Source organism: Nycticebus coucang, chromosome 7 (assembly GCF_027406575.1).
Source record: "Nycticebus coucang isolate mNycCou1 chromosome 7, mNycCou1.pri, whole genome shotgun sequence".
In the NCBI taxonomy this organism is placed as follows: domain Eukaryota; kingdom Metazoa; phylum Chordata; class Mammalia; order Primates; family Lorisidae; genus Nycticebus; species Nycticebus coucang.
The window spans coordinates 394,840-416,103 of NC_069786.1; the positions used below are offsets into that span (position 1 = coordinate 394,840).

Consider the following 21,264-nt stretch of genomic DNA (forward strand, 5'->3'; position numbering starts at 1 on the left):
ATGGTGGGACCACACCTATGGAGTATATTGTAAGGGTACAAGTCAAATCTACTAAGTATAGAACATAAATGTCTTAACACAATAATTAAGTAAATGAGGTGAAAGCTATATTCATTAGTATAAAGTAACCATTCAAATTGTATTAAAAAAAGCAACACATTGTACCCCATAAAAGCATAAATGTATTCATGATCTATGTGTACATGACTTAGTAAAGAAAAAAAAAACAACAAAGTGTCTTGACTTGGACATATAGCAAACATTAACGACAGGCAAACACAGAGACTGAGCAGTGAGTACTTTATTTGGGATGGAGGAAGCAAACTGGGGATAAGGTACAGGAGTGACAGTGATACTCTTCTGCTCTCCAAGCAAGTACTCAACTGCTTTTCCTAATTCTTGATGGTCAGATGCAGCATCTTCTCAGGAATCGGAGGCAGCGCCCACGGTTACGTTCCCAAGGAAAACACAATGCTCTGCAAAAGCAGATCTCTCCTCTCACTAGGAATATGGAAACAGAGAAAGCATAAGAAACTCAATCCTGGGGTCAGCAGTGATGCTGACATTGAATTCTAGAGAAGACACATGGTGGGTGATGTGTGACCCTGGTTATGTTACAGCTGGGCACATGAGCAGCCTCAGTCAAGGGGAACAAATACCCACACACACAGTGCTGGTCTCACTGGGGTCACATGACATTGTCATTAGTCCTCACTTTTCTGTGTTCCTGCCCCCATCACACATCCATCTCCCCACACCCCTCGGCCACTCTGCAATTTCTAAGAGTGCCTCTATACAGAGAGTCGAATTTTGTCTCTGCAATTAAGTTTTCTTTTTTAAATGTGCAAAGACAGAGTCAGTAATTCCCTCCACGTCTTAAATTTTAACAAAATCCACAGGCTATCTTGGAATCAAAATGTAAAGGTCTTAGCAAAATAACTAAGAAAATGCCTGGAAAGCTATGTTAACTAGTGTGATGAAAATATGTCAAACGGTCTATGAACCAAGTGTACGGTGCCCCATGATCATATGATGTACACAGCTATGATTTAATTGAAAAAAAATAAAAAAATAAAAAGTTTTGGAGAAAGAAGTTCTCTTATTTTTATTTCAGTCCCAGTATTCAATTATACAGGAGGAAATCAAGGCCCACTGACGTTTAGTAAAATCCCTTCATTGACATAGAGTCCTGCAGACCTGAGTCCAGGGCCTATCTCCAGTCCTGCTCTACACCCTGAAGCTCTGCCATGTAGGTGTCTCTCACCTGGAGCTTGAAGGACGGAGTTTTTATTCAGTGTGATGGAAATGGCCAAATCCTCATCCTCTAGCCCAGGCTGCTCCTGGTCTGGGGCCTCTTCTCGCAGGAGCTCAGCCTTGGCCTGGAGGACCACCAGGAGAAGGGCAACCAGGAGGGTGAGGGTCCTCATGCTGGGATCACCTGGAAGACAGAGTTTAGGAGCCCAAGTGTGGGGCAATGAGGAGGCAGCCTATGTTCACAGTTCTGTGGGAGGAGGCTCAGACACAAACAAGCCTCCACTCACCCACTCAGGCAGCGATGACGGCACTTCCCTGAACAGGGTGAGGGAAGCTCTTGCCCTCAGAGTGAGTCCCTCAGAGATTCCTCTGCTCTCCCAGCCATCATGGTGCTGTGATCTGTGTCCTACAATCTAGACTAGGTTGGAGCGAAGAGTGGTATAGGACCCCTGCTCTGTTATTCTTTTGCCATCTAATTGAGCACTTATTATTTTTTTTTTTTTTTTTTTTTTTTTTTTGTAGAGACAGAGTTTCACTTTATTGCCCTCAGTAGAGTGCCGTGGCGTCACACAGCTCACAGAAACCTCCAACTCCTGGGCTTAGGCGATTCTCCTGCCTCAGCCTCCCTAGTAGCTGGGACTACAGGCGCCCGCCACAACGCCCGGCTATTTTTTTTTGTTGCAGTTTGGCCGGGGCTCGGTTCGAACCCGCCACCCTCGGCATATGGGACCGGCGCCCTACCCGCTGAGCCACAGGCGCCGCCCCGAGCACTTATTATTTTAATATCCAAGAAATAAAATAAACAGCACTTTCATTCACTCACTTCAAGGAATAAATTCCCCTTATCTTTTAACATGGACCCTGCTGGTGGCTATAGGTCTAGACCCTAGCCGCACAGACCTGCATTCCAATGAAGCTAAGAGTTAATTCCCTGCAGGGTCAAGGCCATCGCAAAACTCATGAACAGGACTTTGAGTAACAGGGAGAGGAGGCGCTTCCTTGTGTCAGTGCAGGGAGGACAGTGACAGCATCAGACTTTCGGTGAAATGAGCTCTCTGAGAAGTAATGTTAAAATATATTTATAATTTCCAGCTCTATTAAGATATAAGCAACAATTAAAATTGTGTTTGTCTAAGATGTTCTACCTTATGATTTGAAGTATTTCATACCTGGACCTTTATCTCACTCCATACACAAATGTCAACTCAAAATAGACCAAATATCCAAACATAAGACCCAAAACCATAAAACTTCTAAAAGAACTTCTAATTATAAAGCTGTGGCCTTAGTAAATGTAGAATGTAAATGTCTTAACACAAAAACTAAGAAAATGCCAGGAAGGCTATGTTAACCAGTGTGATGAAAATGTGTCAAACGGTCTATAAAACCTGTGTATGGTGCCCCATGATGACATTAATGTACACAGCTATGATTTCATAAAAATAAATAAAAAAATAAGCCAAAAGAAAGAAAGCAAGCTGTGGCATCGATCTTGGCAATTACTTCCTGAATATGACACCAAAGGAACGGGCAATAAAAGGGAAACAGGCGAGAGTGACCACGAGCCTACACAGCACACACACAGCAAAGGGGCCACGAGCTGAGGGGAAAGCAGATGAGAAAGGAAGAGGAAATATCTGCAAACAGTGCATGAGATGTGGAGTTAATAACTGAATATATGGGAACACAAACAACTCACTAACAAAACTAAATAATCTAGAAAAAATGAGCCAGTGGCGTGAATAGACTTTTCTATCACACGTATGTTTATTAGGTACGACACATCTAATATATATACAAATAACAGAATGTTGTAAGCAGATTCTATGGTCTCTATCAGACTCAAAAAGCGGGACACGTGTTTCTGAAACAAACACTTTGATTTTCTCCTTTAACATAGTTGCTGCCACCACCGAGGCTCAGACAGATGGGCACCACCTGGGGGTTCACACACTGGTCTCTCTGGGGTGACACAACAGTCCTGGTTTGGAATCTAGGCCTGGCTTCAATGAAAAAATGACAAAATCTGAGTGGAAGTTTAGTTGTGTGTTACTTACAGGTCCTTAGGCTGGTCAGCGTGAGTGGAGAGGGCAGACAGCAGTCTCTGTCCCAAGGCTCTTGAAGCCACTGCAACCAAACACAGGCAGGAGAGTCCTTCCCTATTTAAGGGTCATTTGGGATGATATTTCCCAACTTTGTGGAGGTGTGGGTGAATTTCTATTGGGTCCCATTTTGTTTGGTAGGTTTTGGTTTTGTTTTTGGAGCAAGTGTCTCACTCTGATGCTCAGCTACCCAGACTGAATTAGTCAAACCTGGATCAGTACAGGGCCCCACACAGGGTACCCCGATCTGTCTGCTCAGCTTTGGTCAAGCCTAGGCAGCAAGAAACTCTGGTTCCTCCATTACTCCTGAGGCAGTGGACCCCACGGGGCCCAGGCTGGTGACCATGGCTGAATTCCCTGGGCCAAGTGGAAAGTAAAAGCCACCCCCAAATCCAGGTCTGCACATCACAATGCACATTCTGTGCGTGACAAGGGTAAAGCTGCCAGTGTCTTCACATGGGAGGACTTGGAATCCGGTTCTCAACCAGCCTCCCCAGGACCAGGTCTAACCACAGAAGTAAATCAAAGCCATGTGGTAGGTGGGGTGCTGGAGATCACCTGGGAGAGATCGCATACCCCCCATTGTTGTTCATGGTGCAGCACGTGCTGGACTCTCCCTGTGTCAATGGTGTGTGTGCAGTGTGTGGTCCCCTGCAAGGAGCAAACACCTCCTTGCTTGAACAACATATAGTTCAAGGCTGAAAGATTGTCTCTGGACATTGGGTCCAAGAACTCATAAGATTGTTCCATGAGACATAACGTCTCTTGGGCAATCTTGGGGAGGCTGCCAGGGTAACAGAAAGATGGGCCTGTACCACCTGGTAATACTCAAATACTGTCCTCAGACCAATCCTGGGCCGGCTTAGGATCCCCTCAGTACCAAGCAGAGTAGGATGAGCATGGAGTGGAGCCTCCTCCGCATGTGCACGCTTTACCTCATCTGACCTCTCCTCAGGTGTCTCCAGGGGAGTCCTAGGAGGTCTGTAGATCAAAAAGTGATCTGTCTCCACCATCATCCTCCTCCTAATAGTGGAGTAGATGGGACTACATGGAAGAAGGGAAATACATATCACCACTCTCAAGGAAATAGTTACCTAAGGGGAGGCGACTGCACAGTCTGCTGAGGCTGGCTGGCCAGGGGCAGGTGCAGGATGGGCTGCCCTGGTGCAGATGAACCAGGGCTGACTCTCAGGACCTGCCCTTTACCTTGTCTAGAGGGACGAGGAGTTGGATCCTGAGGGCACGGAGAAATGGAGTGAGAGGCAAAGAGTCTCCCTCAGTCTCAGGCAGGGAGGTTTGTCAAGCCTTTTACGGGGTGGTGACTACGCCACACGAATGGGGTCAGCTGCAACTGTGGGGAAGGAGAGAGCTCCTGGCACATGACAGGCCTAGCTGTTCCACCATTTGAGGCTGTGGGAAAGAGTCTCAGCCCAGCCCATGAGCACAGTTGGGCTGCTTTGGGAAGTGGGCCCCACGGATGCTTTCAGGTCCTAGGACATTAGTAGTGGCCTATAGGGCCCAGAGAATGTGGTGTGGAGGGAAAATGAGAAGGAATGGTTTGTGGTGGCCCTAGTGGACAGCAGAACTTAGCACTGGGACAGTCTTTCTGCCCACCAAACACAGGTCAGTCCATGGGCGTTTCACCAGCAAGGCTGAAAGGAGTTATCTCTGGGAGACCTTCATAGCTCTGGGTGTTGTCTTGTAGTTCAGGTCTCCCCAGGCTGGATTTTCGCACAGCTACTAGGGCAGCCTCATAGTGTGACCTGAGCCTGTGATTTCCTCGCCTCGTAGGAAAGAATAATGCGGCTCCTATTAGGTAAATAGTGATCTCAGCAAAATTCCATCCATGGGGTCACCTGTACATGCTCAGCAAAGCCAGTGCTCAGGGAAACAGCTCAGCAGGGTCAGGAGGGCCGGTGGCCATGAGCGAGTGCCATCTCCTGAGGACACCAAGGTCCATGTCCTGTAAAGTAAGGGGAGGCTTGTAGAGTAGTGATTCTACGGTCAAGGTGAGATCTTGAGGTTACCAGCTTCTGTGAGGCTGTGGTGTCCTTCATGGCCTTTTGGCCTAGGCTACTGTCTTCTGAGGTGGTGACCTTGACTGTGAATGTTTGGACAGCAGCCATGGAGTGGAGACTTAGGCAGGGCTGGGACTCCCAGAAGAAGCCTGGTCCTGTGGGTGTCAGGGACCCTTCCTGCCACTCTAATATCAGTGACATTAGGAGGCCACTGTGCCACTCTGCAGGGCTCGCAGCTTGGAGAGGACAGGCTTATTTAAGGTCCCAGAAGATCCCTGGGTGACACGTAGTCCTGCATCACAGGGGCCCTGACATGGCAGCCTGATCGGAATCAGTGGTACCAAGTGGTCCAAAAGGGCCCAGAAGGCAGCAGAGACAACACGGAGGTGGTCTGGATAGGGGACGCTACTGCACAGTGGAAGGTGGACAGCTGCGGGGGAAGAGGCCCAACAAGGTCAATTTTCCTCTGGCGGAAAGGGGACAGCTCAGTGAGCAAGGGCACCAGCACACATGGAGCTTCTCAGGGGCACAGATGTGGAGGTGCTCAGTCCTCGGCTGGGGCACACACTAACGTGGCCACAGCCCTTATGTCCGAGGAACTGAAGCCACCACTTGAGGAGCAGGTGAGCCTGGAGGCTGGAAGGAATGGGAACCTCACCAGGCCCTGGGGAGTTGGGATGAGTCTGGGTGTCTGGCCCGGACTGATGCTATCAGGACATCAGTGGCCTTTGGCCAGGCTGAGTTTGGAAGCCAGAGCAGTGGCGACATGGATGGGGCAGCCTCACCTGCACAGCATGGGCCCTGTGTGTGGCCCATGAAAATGCTCTACCTGAGCCACTTGGAGGGTGACAGGGACCCACAGGGGCTGTGCTTGGATTCCAGGTTCCTGTGGTCACTGTTTGAGGTACACATCCACCACCCACTGGCTGACGCCAGAAATCTGTACCATGATGATTCATGGTAGGGTTATGACAATAGGACCCTCCCCTGACACCCAGAAACCACTGACCCCCCCCTTGTAGACTGGGCCCCTGGCCCTCCTACCTAGCAGAGCTACAGCTCAAGTGGAAGGTGCTGCCCTCCCTGGACCCCCCTTCCTTCACTCCGGGCCCTCTCAAGTCACTAGTGGTTCAGGTGAGGGGGCCCAATGGCCAATTCCTCCATGCTGCAGATGGGAGGATTTGAGGAACCAGAAGATCACAGCCTCCTGTCATTTGGAAAGGCCCATTTTGTGGGGTTGGACCTGTCCTGCAGGTGTCATTTACTAGAGAGGCATTGATGGCCTGGAGAGAGAGTCTTATCCTCAGGCTGACCAGAGTCTGGGTGACCAGCTACAGAGGCACAAGGCCCAGGGTGCTCATCTCTACAGGGCCATGGTACCTAGGGGATGGCTGCCTTTCTGACAGTGTAGCAATGAAGCCCATGTGCATAAGGGGGGCAGGATTGGCCATGGTTAGTCACAGGCCCTGGGAGTAAGAATGGGTGGCAGTGACGACCTGCCTGCAAACTCAGGGCACAGGGCTCACTGTGCCATCCTTACAGCCGGGTTCTACATACACCAGTTAGGTTTTCACCTCCAGGAGATTTAGGGCATTCCTGTACCACATGCTTGGGTTTCACTCCTTCCCTGGCAGTCATACCCTAGATGGTCTGGGGACGGAGGGACAGCAAAAGAGAAGGTGTGACCAGGGGAACAGGTAACCTTAGGTCACAGTGGTTCTCAACCTGTGGGTCAAACGACCCTTTCACAGGGGTCGCCTAAGACCATCAGAAAACATGCATTTCCGATTGTCTTAGGAACCAAGACACTGCTCCTCTATCCGTCTCCAGGTGGTTCTGCCCACATGCAGATAGGCTCACATATAAGTACCCGGCGTCATGAGGTACTATATTTAAAATCTCATGGCAGAAGGTTAAGAACCACTGCCATAGGAGACACAGGGGACTCCGGCAAAGTCACCCCCATTGAGGTTGTGGGTGGGCAGTTTGGTGCTTCCTGCCCACGTCCCATCCCCAAGGCTGTGAGCCCTGACCCTGACACCCACCCTGACTCTAGCTGGGGAATCGTTGCTCTCTGGAGCCCAGTTACCCGGAAGTGGATATAGGGCCCCCTATCCTGGAGGATTAAAACAAAGGGTAGGGAGGGTTCCTGTGCTCTAGGAGTTCACAGTATTGAGAGACTGGAAGAGGAGGTGCCAGGCCACATAGAGTGGAGGCCCTTCTCCCATGACCCTAAGGGTGTTGCTGACAAAGATAAAAATGCAGAATGGAGAAAAGAGAACAACCACTTTTCTCATTCTTTTATTCTGGTCAGGTGGTAAGCAGAGAATGAAACAAAGAAACACAAAACAAGAAATATATCAACATGACAATGTTCTTTATTTTAGAGGAAAAAGTGCACCAATGGTTTTGTAGAAATGACTAAGAACCGTTTATAGAGGACTGTTACAACAGGGCCCAGGACTCCTGAGTAGGGAGAGAGGTGGAATGAGGTCTCTTACACCAGAAGCAGGAGAGTGGGGGGTACAGCCCTGGAGGGCCCCGGGGGGTGGCTGTTGTGATTAGCCCATCTGTGTGTGCCAATTTGTGCTTATGGAACGGCGGCCCCTGTATTTCCACACAGACAGGTGCTTCCTCCTTGGAAAGTGATATTTGAAAGGGAAGTCTCTACATCTGCCTCATTCTTTATCTCATTATCCTTCCGTGTGAGCTGTTACTTAAGACAGATAATGTCCAGGGCTTCGGTCAACATGCAGAGTACCTGCACTTCAATAATCAGGTTTGGGGCTTATGTGAGTCTGGGCAAGTGGCCTGGTGGTCGGGACACCCTCCCACGTTTCCGCTGCATCTCTGTCCACAGCGTGCACATCTCGCATTGCTCATCAGAGATACAGCAGCAGCAGCCAGTGTGGGGGCTGGGGGGCGGCATCAACTCCGAGGAGACACCCCCGTCCCTTCCTGCATCTGCCCTTCCCTGAATTAATAGATGCCCCTGGGCATGACAGCCTGGGATTTGATTCCATGAGTCTCTCTTCAAACATTATTTCCTCAAAATGCAAGGGAATTAGACCTTGACCCTACATATATCTGTCTTAATGTCATTTTCTCTATGTAAAATGCTGCTCTGCCCCTTTTTAATTTAGCCACATTTTAATACCTTGTATGTTTCATTTTAAGGTTGACCATGATATATTTTCCTGCCCTCTAGCCATGGTCGCCTCTTCCTTCTTCTTCAAATTCCAATGCTTCATGAAGCCACTCTCTAAACTTGACATTCTTCTATAGTTCATTTAGATTATTTTGATTAGTTTTTAAAGATATTAGTCATGCAAATTAGATATATAAACTGCTTTGACCCTGTAGGATTGAGTTCTCTGCTATACATCTTTTTTTTTTTTTTTTTTTTTATTGTTGGGGATTCATTGAGGGTACAATAAGCCAGTTATCTGCTATACATCTTAATCATACTAATGTGACTTTTAATATTTTAACATGTTGGAAACAATTAATTTAATCAACCTACCGTGTACTCACCTGGGTATAAGGATTAGTAAAACTATAGCTGCCCTCCTAGCATAGGGAAACAAATGTTGGAGAAAGTGAACAGTCAAATGTATAGAATGTGACATGGGCTCAAATTCTGCAGTTAGAAATATAAAGTAGAAGGAAGATGAATTTGTCAAAGAGATATCTGTTGCAATTTACCATGGAGAAATCAGGAAAGAGCTCAGGGACAAACTGAAATGTAAGCTGAGGTCCCAAGAACTGGGGAAAGGGAGCCCGGTGCCCCACTGTGTGAAGTGCAGACAGCCTGACATGGGGTCAGCCTAGCTTAGGACACAGCACAATACACAAAGGCCTCCGAACTTCAAAGCAGTGGCAGGTGCAGGCCACCAAAGAAGGCAGCCTGGCTATCACATCCCACAGCTCAGTGTGTGACCTTCACCTCATCAGCAAGGTGGAGCCCCTGGGACCATTTCTCTGTCACACACAAACCCACTCTGTTCCCCCTTAGGTGTGTGTTGTGTTTTCCCAGCTGTGCAGGGTGTCAGTAGGGCGGCCGGACCCCTGAGCTGCGTCCGCAGACAGGCAGACCCTGTGTCTGGGGCTGAGACTGCCCAGAGTCTGCACAGAGTGTGTGTGGTGAACACCTGCTCCCTTCTCCTGGGTTTGGAGATACTTTACTGTTGTTGGTGTTCACAGCAGTCTCTGGACCCATTATGCTGTTCCTGGTGAGAATGATGAGCAATCTAACTAGAATCTAACATTGTCCCTTTCATTATAAACTGTCATTTTTCTATCATGCTTGAACTCTGTTGGAGAATTCTACCAGCACCCACATAGAGAAGAACAGCCATGAGTTGAAGGGACTTGTCACTTTCCTGAAGTGTCTTGTGCAAGGACAAACAAGAACTACTAGGTCCGAGTAAATGTCGAGGCTCACACTGGCCTCCTGTCCAGGGCTCTGTGGTCAGGGATAACTTGGATGATTATTCAAGGAACTTGGAGTGCCTGGAACACAGAGAGAAATGAGGGACAGGAGGAAGAGTCACATCACAGCCCACCTAGGTGGCCCCCAGGTGTAGACAGTGAGCAGGTCCCCTAGGAAGGCGGGAGGAAGGCAAGCTCACAGGACACAGACCCCAAATGTGGTGTGTTCATAGGGCTGGGCAGCTGCACACAGAGCAGCAGGGGGAGCTGTGGCTGTCCCAGCACATACTCTGAGGACCCGAGAGGCCCGGCTGCCATCTCTTCTCCACACCCATTTTCCTGCTTCATTTTCAGATGAACGTGACATTCTGGGGTCAGAACCTCAGCACCCACAGCATCAGCAGGGACTCAGGCTCCTGGTGAGATGCTGCCCTCAGGGCTCTTTCCCCTGAAACCCTGGGAAACTGCATATCACAGGAAGAATCAGATCTGTTCTCTGCAGATTTCATACAAAAAAAGTGCATGTGGCAAAGAAGAGCTGAGGACTTACATGAGTGCATTGTGTGTGTGTGTGTCTGTGCAAACCCACTTCATGGACGCGAGAGCCTGACTTTGTTACATGGCTGGATGACGTTGGCCGTGAGCACACTGTGGGTGCAGGTCCTGTGCTTTCTCCTCCATTCACCATGTGCTTGTTAATTACCCAACAGTTCATCTTAATGTTTTCTCAGTGGAGCTGATGCAACCCCAGGTCTTAGAGGTCAGATGTGTAACCCAGGCCTGTTCTATAAAGCTCCAACACTTGAGGAATTAGTGTTTGGTAGTCCTCAGAGTTAGTGATACTATGACTGTGCACACATTACTCACTCAGAGACGATTGCTCTTCTGGTAAATGGGACTGTCTTTGGCAGTGAATCCACAGAAAAGTGCATGCTGAGATCAGGAGCATCATTGGAGCTCCTCTGTCAAACTGCACCTGAATGCATAGTTTCTCCTCAAAAATCTTAGAATTTGAAACTGCATATTGTGCAAAAAGTTTGATTTAAGATTCTGATACTTTCATTCCAAAGTGTTTTGACTCAGACACATACCAAATATAAGGAGAGACAAACACATATGTTGCAACAAAGACTGTATTTGGGGTGGGGAAAACAAATTGAGGACCAGATGGAAGAGTGAGAGCTGTGCCCTTCAGCTCTCCCAGCAGACCATGTCTGCCCTCTCCACCACGCAGTCTCAGCGGCAGCATAATGGGAGGAATCGGAAGCAGCGGCCACGGATTCTCTCCCCTGAACGGCAGGACGCTCGGCACAGGCACACCATTCTCCTTGCTGGGACTGAGGGAGCAGAGAGAAAGTGTCAGAAGCTCAGTCCTGGGGTCAGCAGTGATCAGACAGTGAATTCAGGAGAAGACACATGCTGGGCTGCACAAGCAGTGTGACATGGGCTGCTTTACAGCTGGGCGCATGAGCAGCCTGTCAATGGGAACAAATACCCACATACACAGGGCTGGTCTCACTCAGGGTCACATGACGTTGTCATTAGACGTGTCTCACTCTTCCGTGTCCCTGCCCCCGTCACACATGCATCTCCCCACACCCCTCGGCCACTCTGCAATTTCTATGAACCCCTCTATACACAGTCAAATATTCTCTTTATACTTCTCTTTTCAATACAAAAAGAACAAGTCAGTATGTCTCTCCATGTCTTAAACCTTAGCAAAATTCACAGACCATCTTGGAATCAAAAGTGTTAAAGAAAGAAAGTCTCTTAATTTTACTTGGGTCTCGCTGTCAGATTATAGATGAGGAAATCAAGGCCCATTGGTGTTTAGTAAAGTCCCCTCGGTGACATAGAGCCCTGCAGACCCGATCCCAGAGCCTCCAGTCCTCCTGCTCTAGACCTTGAAGCTCTACTGTGTAGGTGTCTCTCACCTGGATCTTGAAGGACGAAGTTTTCATTCACTGTGACAGAAATGTCCAAACCCTCATCCTGTGGCCCAGGCTGCTCCTGGTCTAGAGCTTCCTCAGCTTCCCCTTGCAGGGGCCAAGCCTGGGCCTGGAGGGCCACCAGGAGAAGGGCAGTGAGGAGGCCGAGGGTCCTCATGCTGGGGTCACCTGGAGGACAAAGGGCAGGAGCCTGACTCTGTGGCAGTGAGGAAGCAGCCTGTGTTCACGGGTCTGTGGGAGGAGGCTCAGAAACAAACGAACCTCCACTCACCCTCTAAAGCAGAGATGAGAGCACTTCCCAGAGGAGATGAGGGAAGCCCGTGCCTGCAGGGTCCCAAAGAGGATCCTCTGCTGGCCCAGCCATCATCCTGGTGTGATCTGCATTCTACTGTCTGGACTAGGATGGAGCTGAGAGTAGCAATAGGGACCCCACCCTATTTTTCTGTATCCCTCTGATAGAATATTTATATTTTAATATCCAAGAAATTAAAATAAGCAGTGCTTCCATTAGCAAACTTCAGGGAATAAATGCCTCTTATTCTTAATATTGACCCTGCTACTCTCGGTGAGTGTGGAGGGGGTGGGGAACTTGAGCTCCAGTTCTCCAAGTGTGGTCCCTTGACCAAATCCAAACTTCACAGAACAAATCTCTTTGTTAAAAGGATTTATTCTGTAATATTTGGCTTCAGTCCAAAGGCTGCACTCAAGGATCCAGTAAGAATCAGCACGGAATTCCAACAGAGTAGAGAGTTAATCCCTGCAGTGTTGGCCATCACCACTCTCATGAAGGGCCTTTCGAGTTACAGGTAGGGGAGGCTCTTGCTGGTGCTAGTGTAGAGAGTGCAGTGATCTCATCAGGCTTTGGGTGAAATGAGCCCAGTGAGATACATAGACAGAGAGGTAACCTAGGGCTAAAAATATGTTTCTTGTTTCCAGCTCTATTCAGATACGAGTGGCAATTAAAATTCTGTTTGTCTAATATGTTCTCCCTTATGATTTGATGTATTTCACACCTGGACCTTTATCTCACTCCATACACAAAAGTCAACTCAAAATAGACTGAATATCCAAACATAAGACCTAAAAGCATAAACTTCTAAAAGAACTTCTAACTATACAGAATATGACACCAAAGGAACAGGCGATAAAAGGGAAACAGGCGAGCATGACCATGAGCCTACACAGCACACACACAGCAAAGGGGCCACGAGCTGGAGGAAAAGCAGATGAGAAAGGAAGAGGAAATATCTGCAAACAGTGCATGAGATGCGGAGTTAGTATCTGAATATATGAGAACACAAACAACTCAGTAACAAAACTAAATAATCTAGAAAAAATGAGCCAATGACATGAATAGACTTTTCTATCACACGTCTGTTTATTAGGTACAATATATCTAATATACATACAAATAACAGAATGTTGTAAGCAGATTCTATGGTCTCTATCAGACTCATCAAGCAGGACACGTGTTTCTGAAACAAACACTTTGATTTTCTCCTTTAACATAGCTGCTGCCACCACCGAGGCTGAGACAGATGGGCACCACCTGGGGGTTCACACACTGGTCTCTCTGGGGTGACACAACAGTCCTGGTTTGGAATCTAGGCCTGGCTTCAATGAAAAAATGACAAAATCTGAGTGGAAGTTTAGTTGTGTGTTACTTACAGGTCCTTAGGCTGGTCAGCGTGAGTGGAGAGGGCAGACAGCAGTCTCTGTCCCAAGGCTCTTGAAGCCACTGCAACCACACACAGGCAGGAGAGTCCTTCCCTATTTAAGGGTCATTTGGGATGATATTTCCCAACTTTGTAGGGGTGTGGGTGACTTTCTATTGGGTCCCATTTTGTTTGGTTGGTTTTGGTTTGTTTTAGAGCAAGTATCTCACTCTGGTGCTCTGCTACCCAGCCTGAATTAGTCAAAGCTGGATCAGTACAGGGCCCCACACAGGGTACCCCGATCTCTCTGCTCAGCTTTGGTCAAGCCTAGGCAGCAAGAAACTATGGCTCCTCCATTACTCCTGAGGTAGTGGACTCCACGATGCCCAGGCTGGTGACTGTGGCTGAATTACCTGGGCCAAATGGACAGTAAAAGCCCCCCCTCCCAGATCCAGGTCTGCACGTCACAGTGCACACTCTCTGCAGGTGACAAGGATAAAGTTGCCAGTGTCTGCACAGGTGAGGACTTGGAATTCGGTTCTCAACCAGCCTCTCCAGGACTGGGTGTAACCCCAGAAGCAAATCAAAGCCATGTGGCAGGTGGGGTGCTGGAGATCATGTGGGAGAGACCACATGCCCCCCATTGTTGTTCATGGGCAGCACGTGCTGAACTCTCCCTGCATCAATGGTGTGTGTGCAGCATGTGGTCCCCTGCAGGGAGCAAACACCAGTAGTGGGCCACGGAAGGAATCTGTGAAAAGGAGGCCCTGGGAAGGTTATGGGCACCGCATACTCTCCTCACATCCAGCACTGGCACCATTGGCCTCCTGTGATGGACAGAGCTGCTACTTGGGTGGGAGGCACTGCCATTCCTATGGCACAGAGACCCCTCTTCCTTCACTCTACTCTCCCCAGCCACACCCAGTCACCAGAGGCTTTGGAGCAATGGCCAGGAATCATTCATTGAAGACTGTTGCAGTATGGCCCAGCCCTCCATGGTAAGGAGGGAGGTGGAGTCAGAATTCTTGCAGTGACAGGAGGGGGGGCACCAGGGACTGGGGGTGGTGGGACAGCACTGAAGGTGGGGGTAGTGTTTGTTATGAGCCCATCTGTGTGTGACAATCTGTGCTGATGGAATGTTGGACCCTGTATTTCCACAATGAAAGGTGCTTCCTCCTTGGGAAATGGATGGAAGCATTTTGAAAGGGGTGTCTCTACATCTGACTCATTCTTTATCTCATTATCCTTCCGTGTGAGCTGTTGAAGGCAGATAGCGTGTAGATCTTCAGTTCACATGCAGAGTACATGCACTTCAGTAATCAAGTTTGGGTCTTATTTGAGCATGGGCAAGTGGTCCCCACCATGTCTGTCCACAGGGTTCTCATCTCTCACTGCCCAACGTGCTGTAGTAGCAGCCGCTGGTGGTATGCCCCGGTGGGTCTGCATCAACTCACAGTAGACACTCCCGTCTCATCCCTCATCTGTGCTCCCTGAATTTGTGGATGCCCCTGTGCATGTCAGCCTGCTATTCAATTCCAAACTTCTCTCTTATGACATCATTTTCTCCAAATCTTGTATATCTGTCATCCTGATACCATTTTCTCTACCTAAAATGCTGTTCTGCTCCTTATTTTAATTTGCCCACATTTTAACACCATGTGAACAAATTAAATGTTTCTTTTTAAGATTTACCATAAAATATTTCCCTGTTTTCCACCCATGGTGGTCTTATCATTCTTTCTAAAGTCCTAATGCTTCCTGAAGTCACAGTCTGCCTGTGATATTCTCCTATATTTCAGTCTTAAATGATATTAATTAATAATATTAGTTTTTAAAGGTCAGCTGCCTTAGCTCTGTAGGTTTCAGCATTTCCATATCATTTATTTATAATTATAATAATTTTCTAATATTATATATTAGAAATAATTAATTTTATCAAAATTAATTTATTGATCACCTACTATTTTTCATTCAGTCATCTTAGTGCAAAACCTCCCTCCCCACCCAGTGTACGGAGACAGTGTTACAGAATGTAAACAGACACGTGGATAGAATGTGAGGTGGGCTCATACTCTACAGTTAAAAATAAAGGAAAGAATGGGATTGAGGTTCTCAGGGACACCTTGTTGCAATTTACCATTGAGAAATTAGGAAAGCCTCAGGGACAAAGTGAAAAGTTAGCTGAAACTCCAAGAACTGGAGGAGGAAACCAGGCGTCCCTGTGGGTGAAGTGCAGATGAGCTGATGTGGGATCATCTTGGCCCGGGCCACAGTTAGGACAATATGCAGAGTTAGTTCAAGGGCCTCAGAACTTCAAGTCAGTGACAGGTGCAGGACACTAAAGGAAGACTGCCTGGCCCTCACACCCCACACCTCAGTGTATGGCCTTCCCCTTATAAACAAGGTAGCAGAGCTGGGACCACATCTTTGTCAGAGATAAACCCACTCTGCTCCTCCTGAGGGTCTCAGTGGGTTGCCGGAACCCCTGAGCTGCATCTTCAGGTAGGAAGACCCTGTGCCTGGGGCTGAGACCTGCTCAAAGGCAGCATGGAGTGGGCGTGGGGAAACCTGCTCCCTTCTCCTGAGGTCTAAACATTTGTTGCTAACTTTGGTGGTCACCACAGTGTCTAGGCCCATCAGATTGTTTTTGTCAAGAATGGTGCTCTTGGCAGCGCCTACTGTAGCTCAGTGGGTAGGGTACCAGCCACACACACCAAGGTTAGTGGTTCAAGCCTGGCCTGGGCCAGCTAAACAACTGCAACAAAAAATTAGCCAGCCATTGTGGCGGGTGCCTGTAGTCCAGCTGCTTGGGAGGCTGAGGCAAGAGAATCACTTAATCCCAAGAGTTTGAGGTTGCTGTGAGCTGTGATCCCACAGCACTCTACCCAGGGTGACAGCTTGAGACTCTGTCTCAAAAAAAAAAAAAAAAAAAAAAAAGATGGTGCCGGAGGTGGCCAAGCTGACACGGTGATGTAGATCTTCCTGAAGATCCTGAAGGGCAAGACTATCACAACAGAGGCCAAGCCACAATCCAAGACAAGGGGGCTAACCACCTGACCAGCAGCTTCTGATATTTCTGGGCAAACAGCTTTAAAATGGTGGCATCCTTCAGACAACAACTTCCAGAGAGAGCCCACCCTGTACCTGGTACTTAGTCTATGAGTGGTGTCATTGAGCCTTCCCTCTGCCAGCTTGCCCAGAAATACAGCTGTGCCAGGTGATCTGCGCAAATGTTATGCTTGCTCATGTCCCCATGCTGTCAACTGTCACAAGAAGTGCAGCCACACCAACCATAAGGCTCCTCCACAAGGTCCTCTTCTTTCTCCATGTGGTGGCTTCCAGCCCAAGCCCCATGACCCTAGGGCCTCAATAAAATTTCCCTTTTTCTAACTGGAAAAAGAAAGAATTGTGACTATTCCCACTTGAAACACTGTCCCTTTCTTTACAACCTGTGTTCTCTCCATCACCCTTGGACCCCTTGAGGCATTTCACCAGGAACACTCTGGTGAGAGTGGCTATGACACGAAAAGACATGTTCTTTGACTGATTATGTGTTGTGGGAACACAAACTGGATCTATGAGGTACAGAGTAAATGTAGACTGTGACGCAGACTCCCCCAGGGCTCTGTGGCCAGGGCCTGAGAGGCCTTTTGCAGGACATGTTGTACGAGGGTACAAAGGTCAGTGAGTTGTTGGAGAATAAAAGAGGTGAGAGGAAGAGTCATATAACAGCCCACCTAGAGATCAAACTGGCCCCACAGAGTCATCAGGTTTGGGCACTGAGGTGTCCTCTTGGAAGAAAGGAAGAGAAGTGCTTAGGACTCAACCCCAAATGTGGTGCCTATGTTGGGGGATGAGGGTGGGAGGCCACAGTTGGACTTACCAGCAGGGGGAGCTAAAGCTACCCCAGAATGTACTGTGTAGCTGAGGGAGGATTCATTCCCCGCACCCACTTCTGCCTTCTCTTACACACGGACTTTTTTTTTTTTTTTAACAGAGAGGATAGGTACTTTAATCAAATTCACAGCTAGCATGCACAGGAACTGTGATTTGAACCCCCCAGCTCATCCCTAATATTTGTACTCTTAACTGTTGCCTTGCAATTGATTATAAAACAAGTCCCATTAGAAGGACTATTCAAAGCAATTTGTAATCTGAAACTAAACCCTGACCTGAGTATGAGTTCACACTCTGACCTTGTATGTTGTACATAAGTAATCATTTTAAATTCCTTCTGTTAAAAATGTTGACTTTGAGATCAAATGCCATTTGGTTTTATTTCTTTTTTTTTTAATTATGTAATTAAATCATAGCTGTGTACATTCATGCGATCATGTGACACCATACACTGATTTTATAGACCATTTGACATATTTTCATCACACTGGTTAACATAGCCTTCCTGGCATTTTCTTAGTTATTGTGTTAAGCATTTTATATTCTATATTTACTAAGTTTCACATGTACCCTTATAAAATGCACTGTAGGTGTAATCCCACCAATCACCCTCCCTCTGCCCATCCTCCCCCCTCCCTCCCCTCCCTCTCCCCCTTCCCCATATTCTTAGGTTATAACTGGGTTATAGCTTTCATATGAAAGCCATAAATTAGTTTCATAGTAGGGCTGAGTACATTGGATACTTTTTCTTCCATTCTTGAGATACTGTACTAAGAAGAATATGTTCCAGCTCCAGCCATGTAAACATGAAAGAGGTAAAATCTCCATCTTTAAGGCTGCATAATATTCCATGGCGTACATATACCAAATTAATTAATCTATTCATGGATCGATGGGCATTTGGTCTGTACTACCCAAAGCAATATACAATTTTAATGCAATCCCTATTAAACCTCCACTGTCATACTTTAAAGATCTTGACTTAGCAAGGACGTGACATTCTGGGTGTCAGAACCTCAGCCCCTATAGCACTGTTCGGGACTCAGGCTCCTAGTGAAGTGCTGCCCCTCACTGCTCTTTCCCTGGTACCCCTTAGATGCTGCATTAGTTAAAGTTATTTTCAATACAGCTGCCTCCACCATGGCAAGACTTGAAAGTGAAATGTGTGATGTAGTTCTGGTCAACAAAACTCCAACACTTCAAGAAAGGCAATGGTCTTTCCTAAAAAGTAACAATGTTATGACTGCCTAAATGTGAAGTTGATTCCTTATCTAACACATGATGGTTATTCTCAACAGTAATTCTCATCCACATGAGGTGCAGTGAAAAGACAGAATCAGACAGAGAAATTCACAGCCTAAGTCAAGCTCTAATGTCAGTTTCTGTGTAAAGCCAACATTCGCCTCTGATATTCCTAGGATTTGGAACAGTATTTTCTTCAAAATATCAGAATTGGCGTGGTAACTTATGCCTGTAATCCTAGCAATCTGGGAGCCAAAGCACGAGATTACCTGAGCTGATTGAGAAGACAAGTCTGAGCGAGAGTTATGGCTCTGCACCAGTAGCTCAATGGTTAGGGCGCTGGCCACATACACCCGGGCTATCAGGTTCAAACCTGGCCCAGTCCTGCTAAGCAACAATGACAACAACAACAACGACAAAAATAGCCAGGTGTTGTGGTGGGTGCCTGTAGTCCTAGCTGTGCCTGTAGTCCCAGGTACTTGGGAGGCTGAGGCAAGAGAATCACTTAAGCCCAAGCGTTTGAGGTTGCTGTGAGCTGTGACACCACAGCACTCTAACGAGGGCGACATAGTAAGACTCTGTCTAAAAAAAAAAAAGAGTTAGACCCTGACTCTACCAGAAGTAGAAAAAATAAAATAATATAAAATATTGGGATTAAGACTAAAAGTTGTGGGGCGGCGCCTGTGGCTCAGTCGTTGAGGCGCCGGCCCCATATACCGAGGGTGGCGGGTTCAAACCCGGCCCCAGCCAAACTGCAACCAAAAAATAGCCGGGCGTTGTGGCGGGTGCCTGTAGTCCCAGCTGCTCGGGAGGCTGAGGCAAGAGAATCGCTTAAGCCCAGGAGTTGGAGGTTGCTGTGAGCTGTGTGAGGCCACGGCAGCACTCTACTGAGGGCCATAGGGTGAGACTCTGTCTCTACAAAAAAAAAAAAAAAAAAAAAAGACTAAAAGTTGTATTCCAAAGAATGTCCACTAAGAGACATAACAAATGTCAAAAGGTACAAATGGAGAAGTTGCTACAAGACCTTTATTTGGGAAGAGGAAAAGAAATGGAAGACAAGAAGCAGGAGGAATAAAAGGAATAAAAACAGGTCCAAAGCACATTAGAAGCTCCTTGTTCTCTGTCCTCGACATTCAGCGGCAGCAGAACGAATAGCGTCGGCCACCCGAGGTGCAGGTCCCATAGAGGCGCTCTGCGTTACGACAGCCTCCTCTTCTGCAGTAGCAGGTCAAGGCCCTGGCTGAGCCTAGGGACACAAAGCATCACACTTAGGACCAGGGTCAGAGTCAGGGGGTGAAGGGAGTCCCTGTGCAGTTACTTGTGGACAATTAGGTTCCTCACGGCAGAACTGATCATCCCCAATCAACAGGGATGAACCTGTATAGCGGCGTTGGACACAGGAACTAGAAACCCATTCCATTTTCTCACCACTTTGCTCTCCTGCCCCATCACACACCTGAAGCTCCTCTAAAGGACAATGTAAAATATGTTTCTTTAAATCTGGGCTCTCAACTGTGATGCAGGAGAGACTCCTAATATGTTTCTACATCACATGAAATTAGTGAATTTCACAGAATTGTTATAAAGTTAATTATCTTTGGAGAAAAAAGACCTTTTGATATTATCTAGTTCTTTCTTTTCAGAATGTACAAAGGGAAATTGAAGCCCAGTATGGTAATCACCTAAAGAGACAGTTTCTGGGACTGATTCTAGAGGCATCTGGTTCTCTCTCTAGACACCCCAGCTCTGCAATGTTGGGGTCTCTCACCTGCAGCTCTGAGACCTGAGCTTTCATCCTCTGCAAAGGAGATGGCCACATCCTGGTCCTGTGCCCCAGGCTGCTCCTCGGCTGGGGCCTCCTCAGCTCTCTCTTGCAGTGGTCCACCCTGGGCCTGAAGGGCCACCAGGAGAAGGGCAGCGAGGATGGCCAGGGTCCTCATGCTGGGGTCTCCTGGAGCACAGAGAGCAGAAGCCCGAGTGTGTGGCAGTGAGGAGTCAGCCTGTGTTTATATGTCAGCAGGAGGAGGCTCAGAGACAAAGGCTACAGTGAGGACGGTGAGCACCTGCTTGGGAGGGTGAGGGTGCCCTTGGCCTGAAGGGCCCTTTGATGCTCCTCTGTTCTTGCGGCTTCATCGTACTGAGTCTGTGTGTTTAGTGTATGTTCTGGGTCCAAGCTGCTAGTGACGGTAAGGACCCTGCTCTGTTTCCTGTTTCCCATCTGCTGGAAATATTTACTTTTTAATATTCAAAAGGAAAGGGAACATGCCTTCATTCAGTAAGCTCAGTGAACAAATGTCTCTTATTTTCTGAAGATGGGCCCTACTGTTCTCCAGAGGTCTGGACCCTGGGGCAGACCTGGACCCCAGTGAAGCGGAGAGTTCATCATTGCAGGGTTCAGGGGCATCCCTACCCTCACAAACGAGGCTTTTGATGTTCTGGGGTAAGTCATCTTCGGTAGGGGCCAGTGTGCAGGGGACAAAATGACACCATCTGGCTATCGATGAAATGAACTCAACAGGATCTAGGCAGAGTGTGGGTCAGACTAAAGCCACAGGGAAGATTTATTTCGACATACCAATGTGATGGGAACATGGCATGTAGAATGTGTCTGGATTCTGAGAAGCAGCAAAACCATTGAGGTACCCTCAGCCCCTACTGAGATTTTTGATTTTAATTTTAGAAAATTTAAACTGCCTCAGGCCTTCAGTTCTGCTCC

At 47.7% G+C, this 21,264-nt stretch overlaps 2 protein-coding genes and 1 long non-coding RNA gene across 3 annotated transcripts; all 3 read right to left on the reverse strand.

Annotated features, from left to right (window-relative positions):
- Positions 1-285: 285 nt before the first annotated feature.
- Positions 286-3,391, reverse strand: LOC128590451 (uncharacterized). The gene is made up of 3 exons (XR_008381278.1): positions 3,312-3,391; positions 1,265-1,438; positions 286-501 (listed from the first exon to the last, which is right to left on the reverse strand). It is a non-coding gene; the product is annotated as an uncharacterized LOC128590451 (long non-coding RNA).
- A 7,539-nt stretch (positions 3,392-10,930) lies between these two features.
- Positions 10,931-13,483, reverse strand: LOC128590783 (rhesus theta defensin-1/2 subunit B-like). The gene is made up of 3 exons (XM_053598181.1): positions 13,423-13,483; positions 11,740-11,922; positions 10,931-11,142 (listed from the first exon to the last, which is right to left on the reverse strand). The coding sequence occupies exons 2-3, from the start codon at positions 11,909-11,911 to the stop codon at positions 11,042-11,044; spliced, it is 273 nt and encodes a 90-aa protein (XP_053454156.1). The 5' UTR covers positions 11,912-11,922; positions 13,423-13,483; the 3' UTR covers positions 10,931-11,041.
- A 6,075-nt stretch (positions 13,484-19,558) lies between these two features.
- On the reverse strand, positions 19,559-20,515 carry LOC128590738 (defensin alpha 5-like). The gene is made up of 2 exons (XM_053598135.1): positions 20,317-20,515; positions 19,559-19,794 (listed from the first exon to the last, which is right to left on the reverse strand). The coding sequence occupies exons 1-2, from the start codon at positions 20,486-20,488 to the stop codon at positions 19,682-19,684; spliced, it is 285 nt and encodes a 94-aa protein (XP_053454110.1). The 5' UTR covers positions 20,489-20,515; the 3' UTR covers positions 19,559-19,681.
- Between the last annotated feature and the right edge of the window lie 749 nt (positions 20,516-21,264).

Excerpts from the sequence above, each read along its gene's own strand:
- LOC128590783 (XM_053598181.1), bottom strand. The coding sequence starts at position 11,911 with ATGAGGACCCTCGGCCTCCTCACTGCCCTTCTCCTGGTGGCCCTCCAG. Across the intron at positions 11,143-11,739 it reads CTTCGTCCTTCAAGATCCAG|TCCCAGCAAGGAGAATGGTG; the intron begins GTGAGAGACACC and ends CTGCTCCCTCAG.
- LOC128590738 (XM_053598135.1), bottom strand. The coding sequence starts at position 20,488 with ATGAGGACCCTGGCCATCCTCGCTGCCCTTCTCCTGGTGGCCCTTCAG. Across the intron at positions 19,795-20,316 it reads CTCAGGTCTCAGAGCTGCAG|GCTCAGCCAGGGCCTTGACC; the intron begins GTGAGAGACCCC and ends TTGTGTCCCTAG.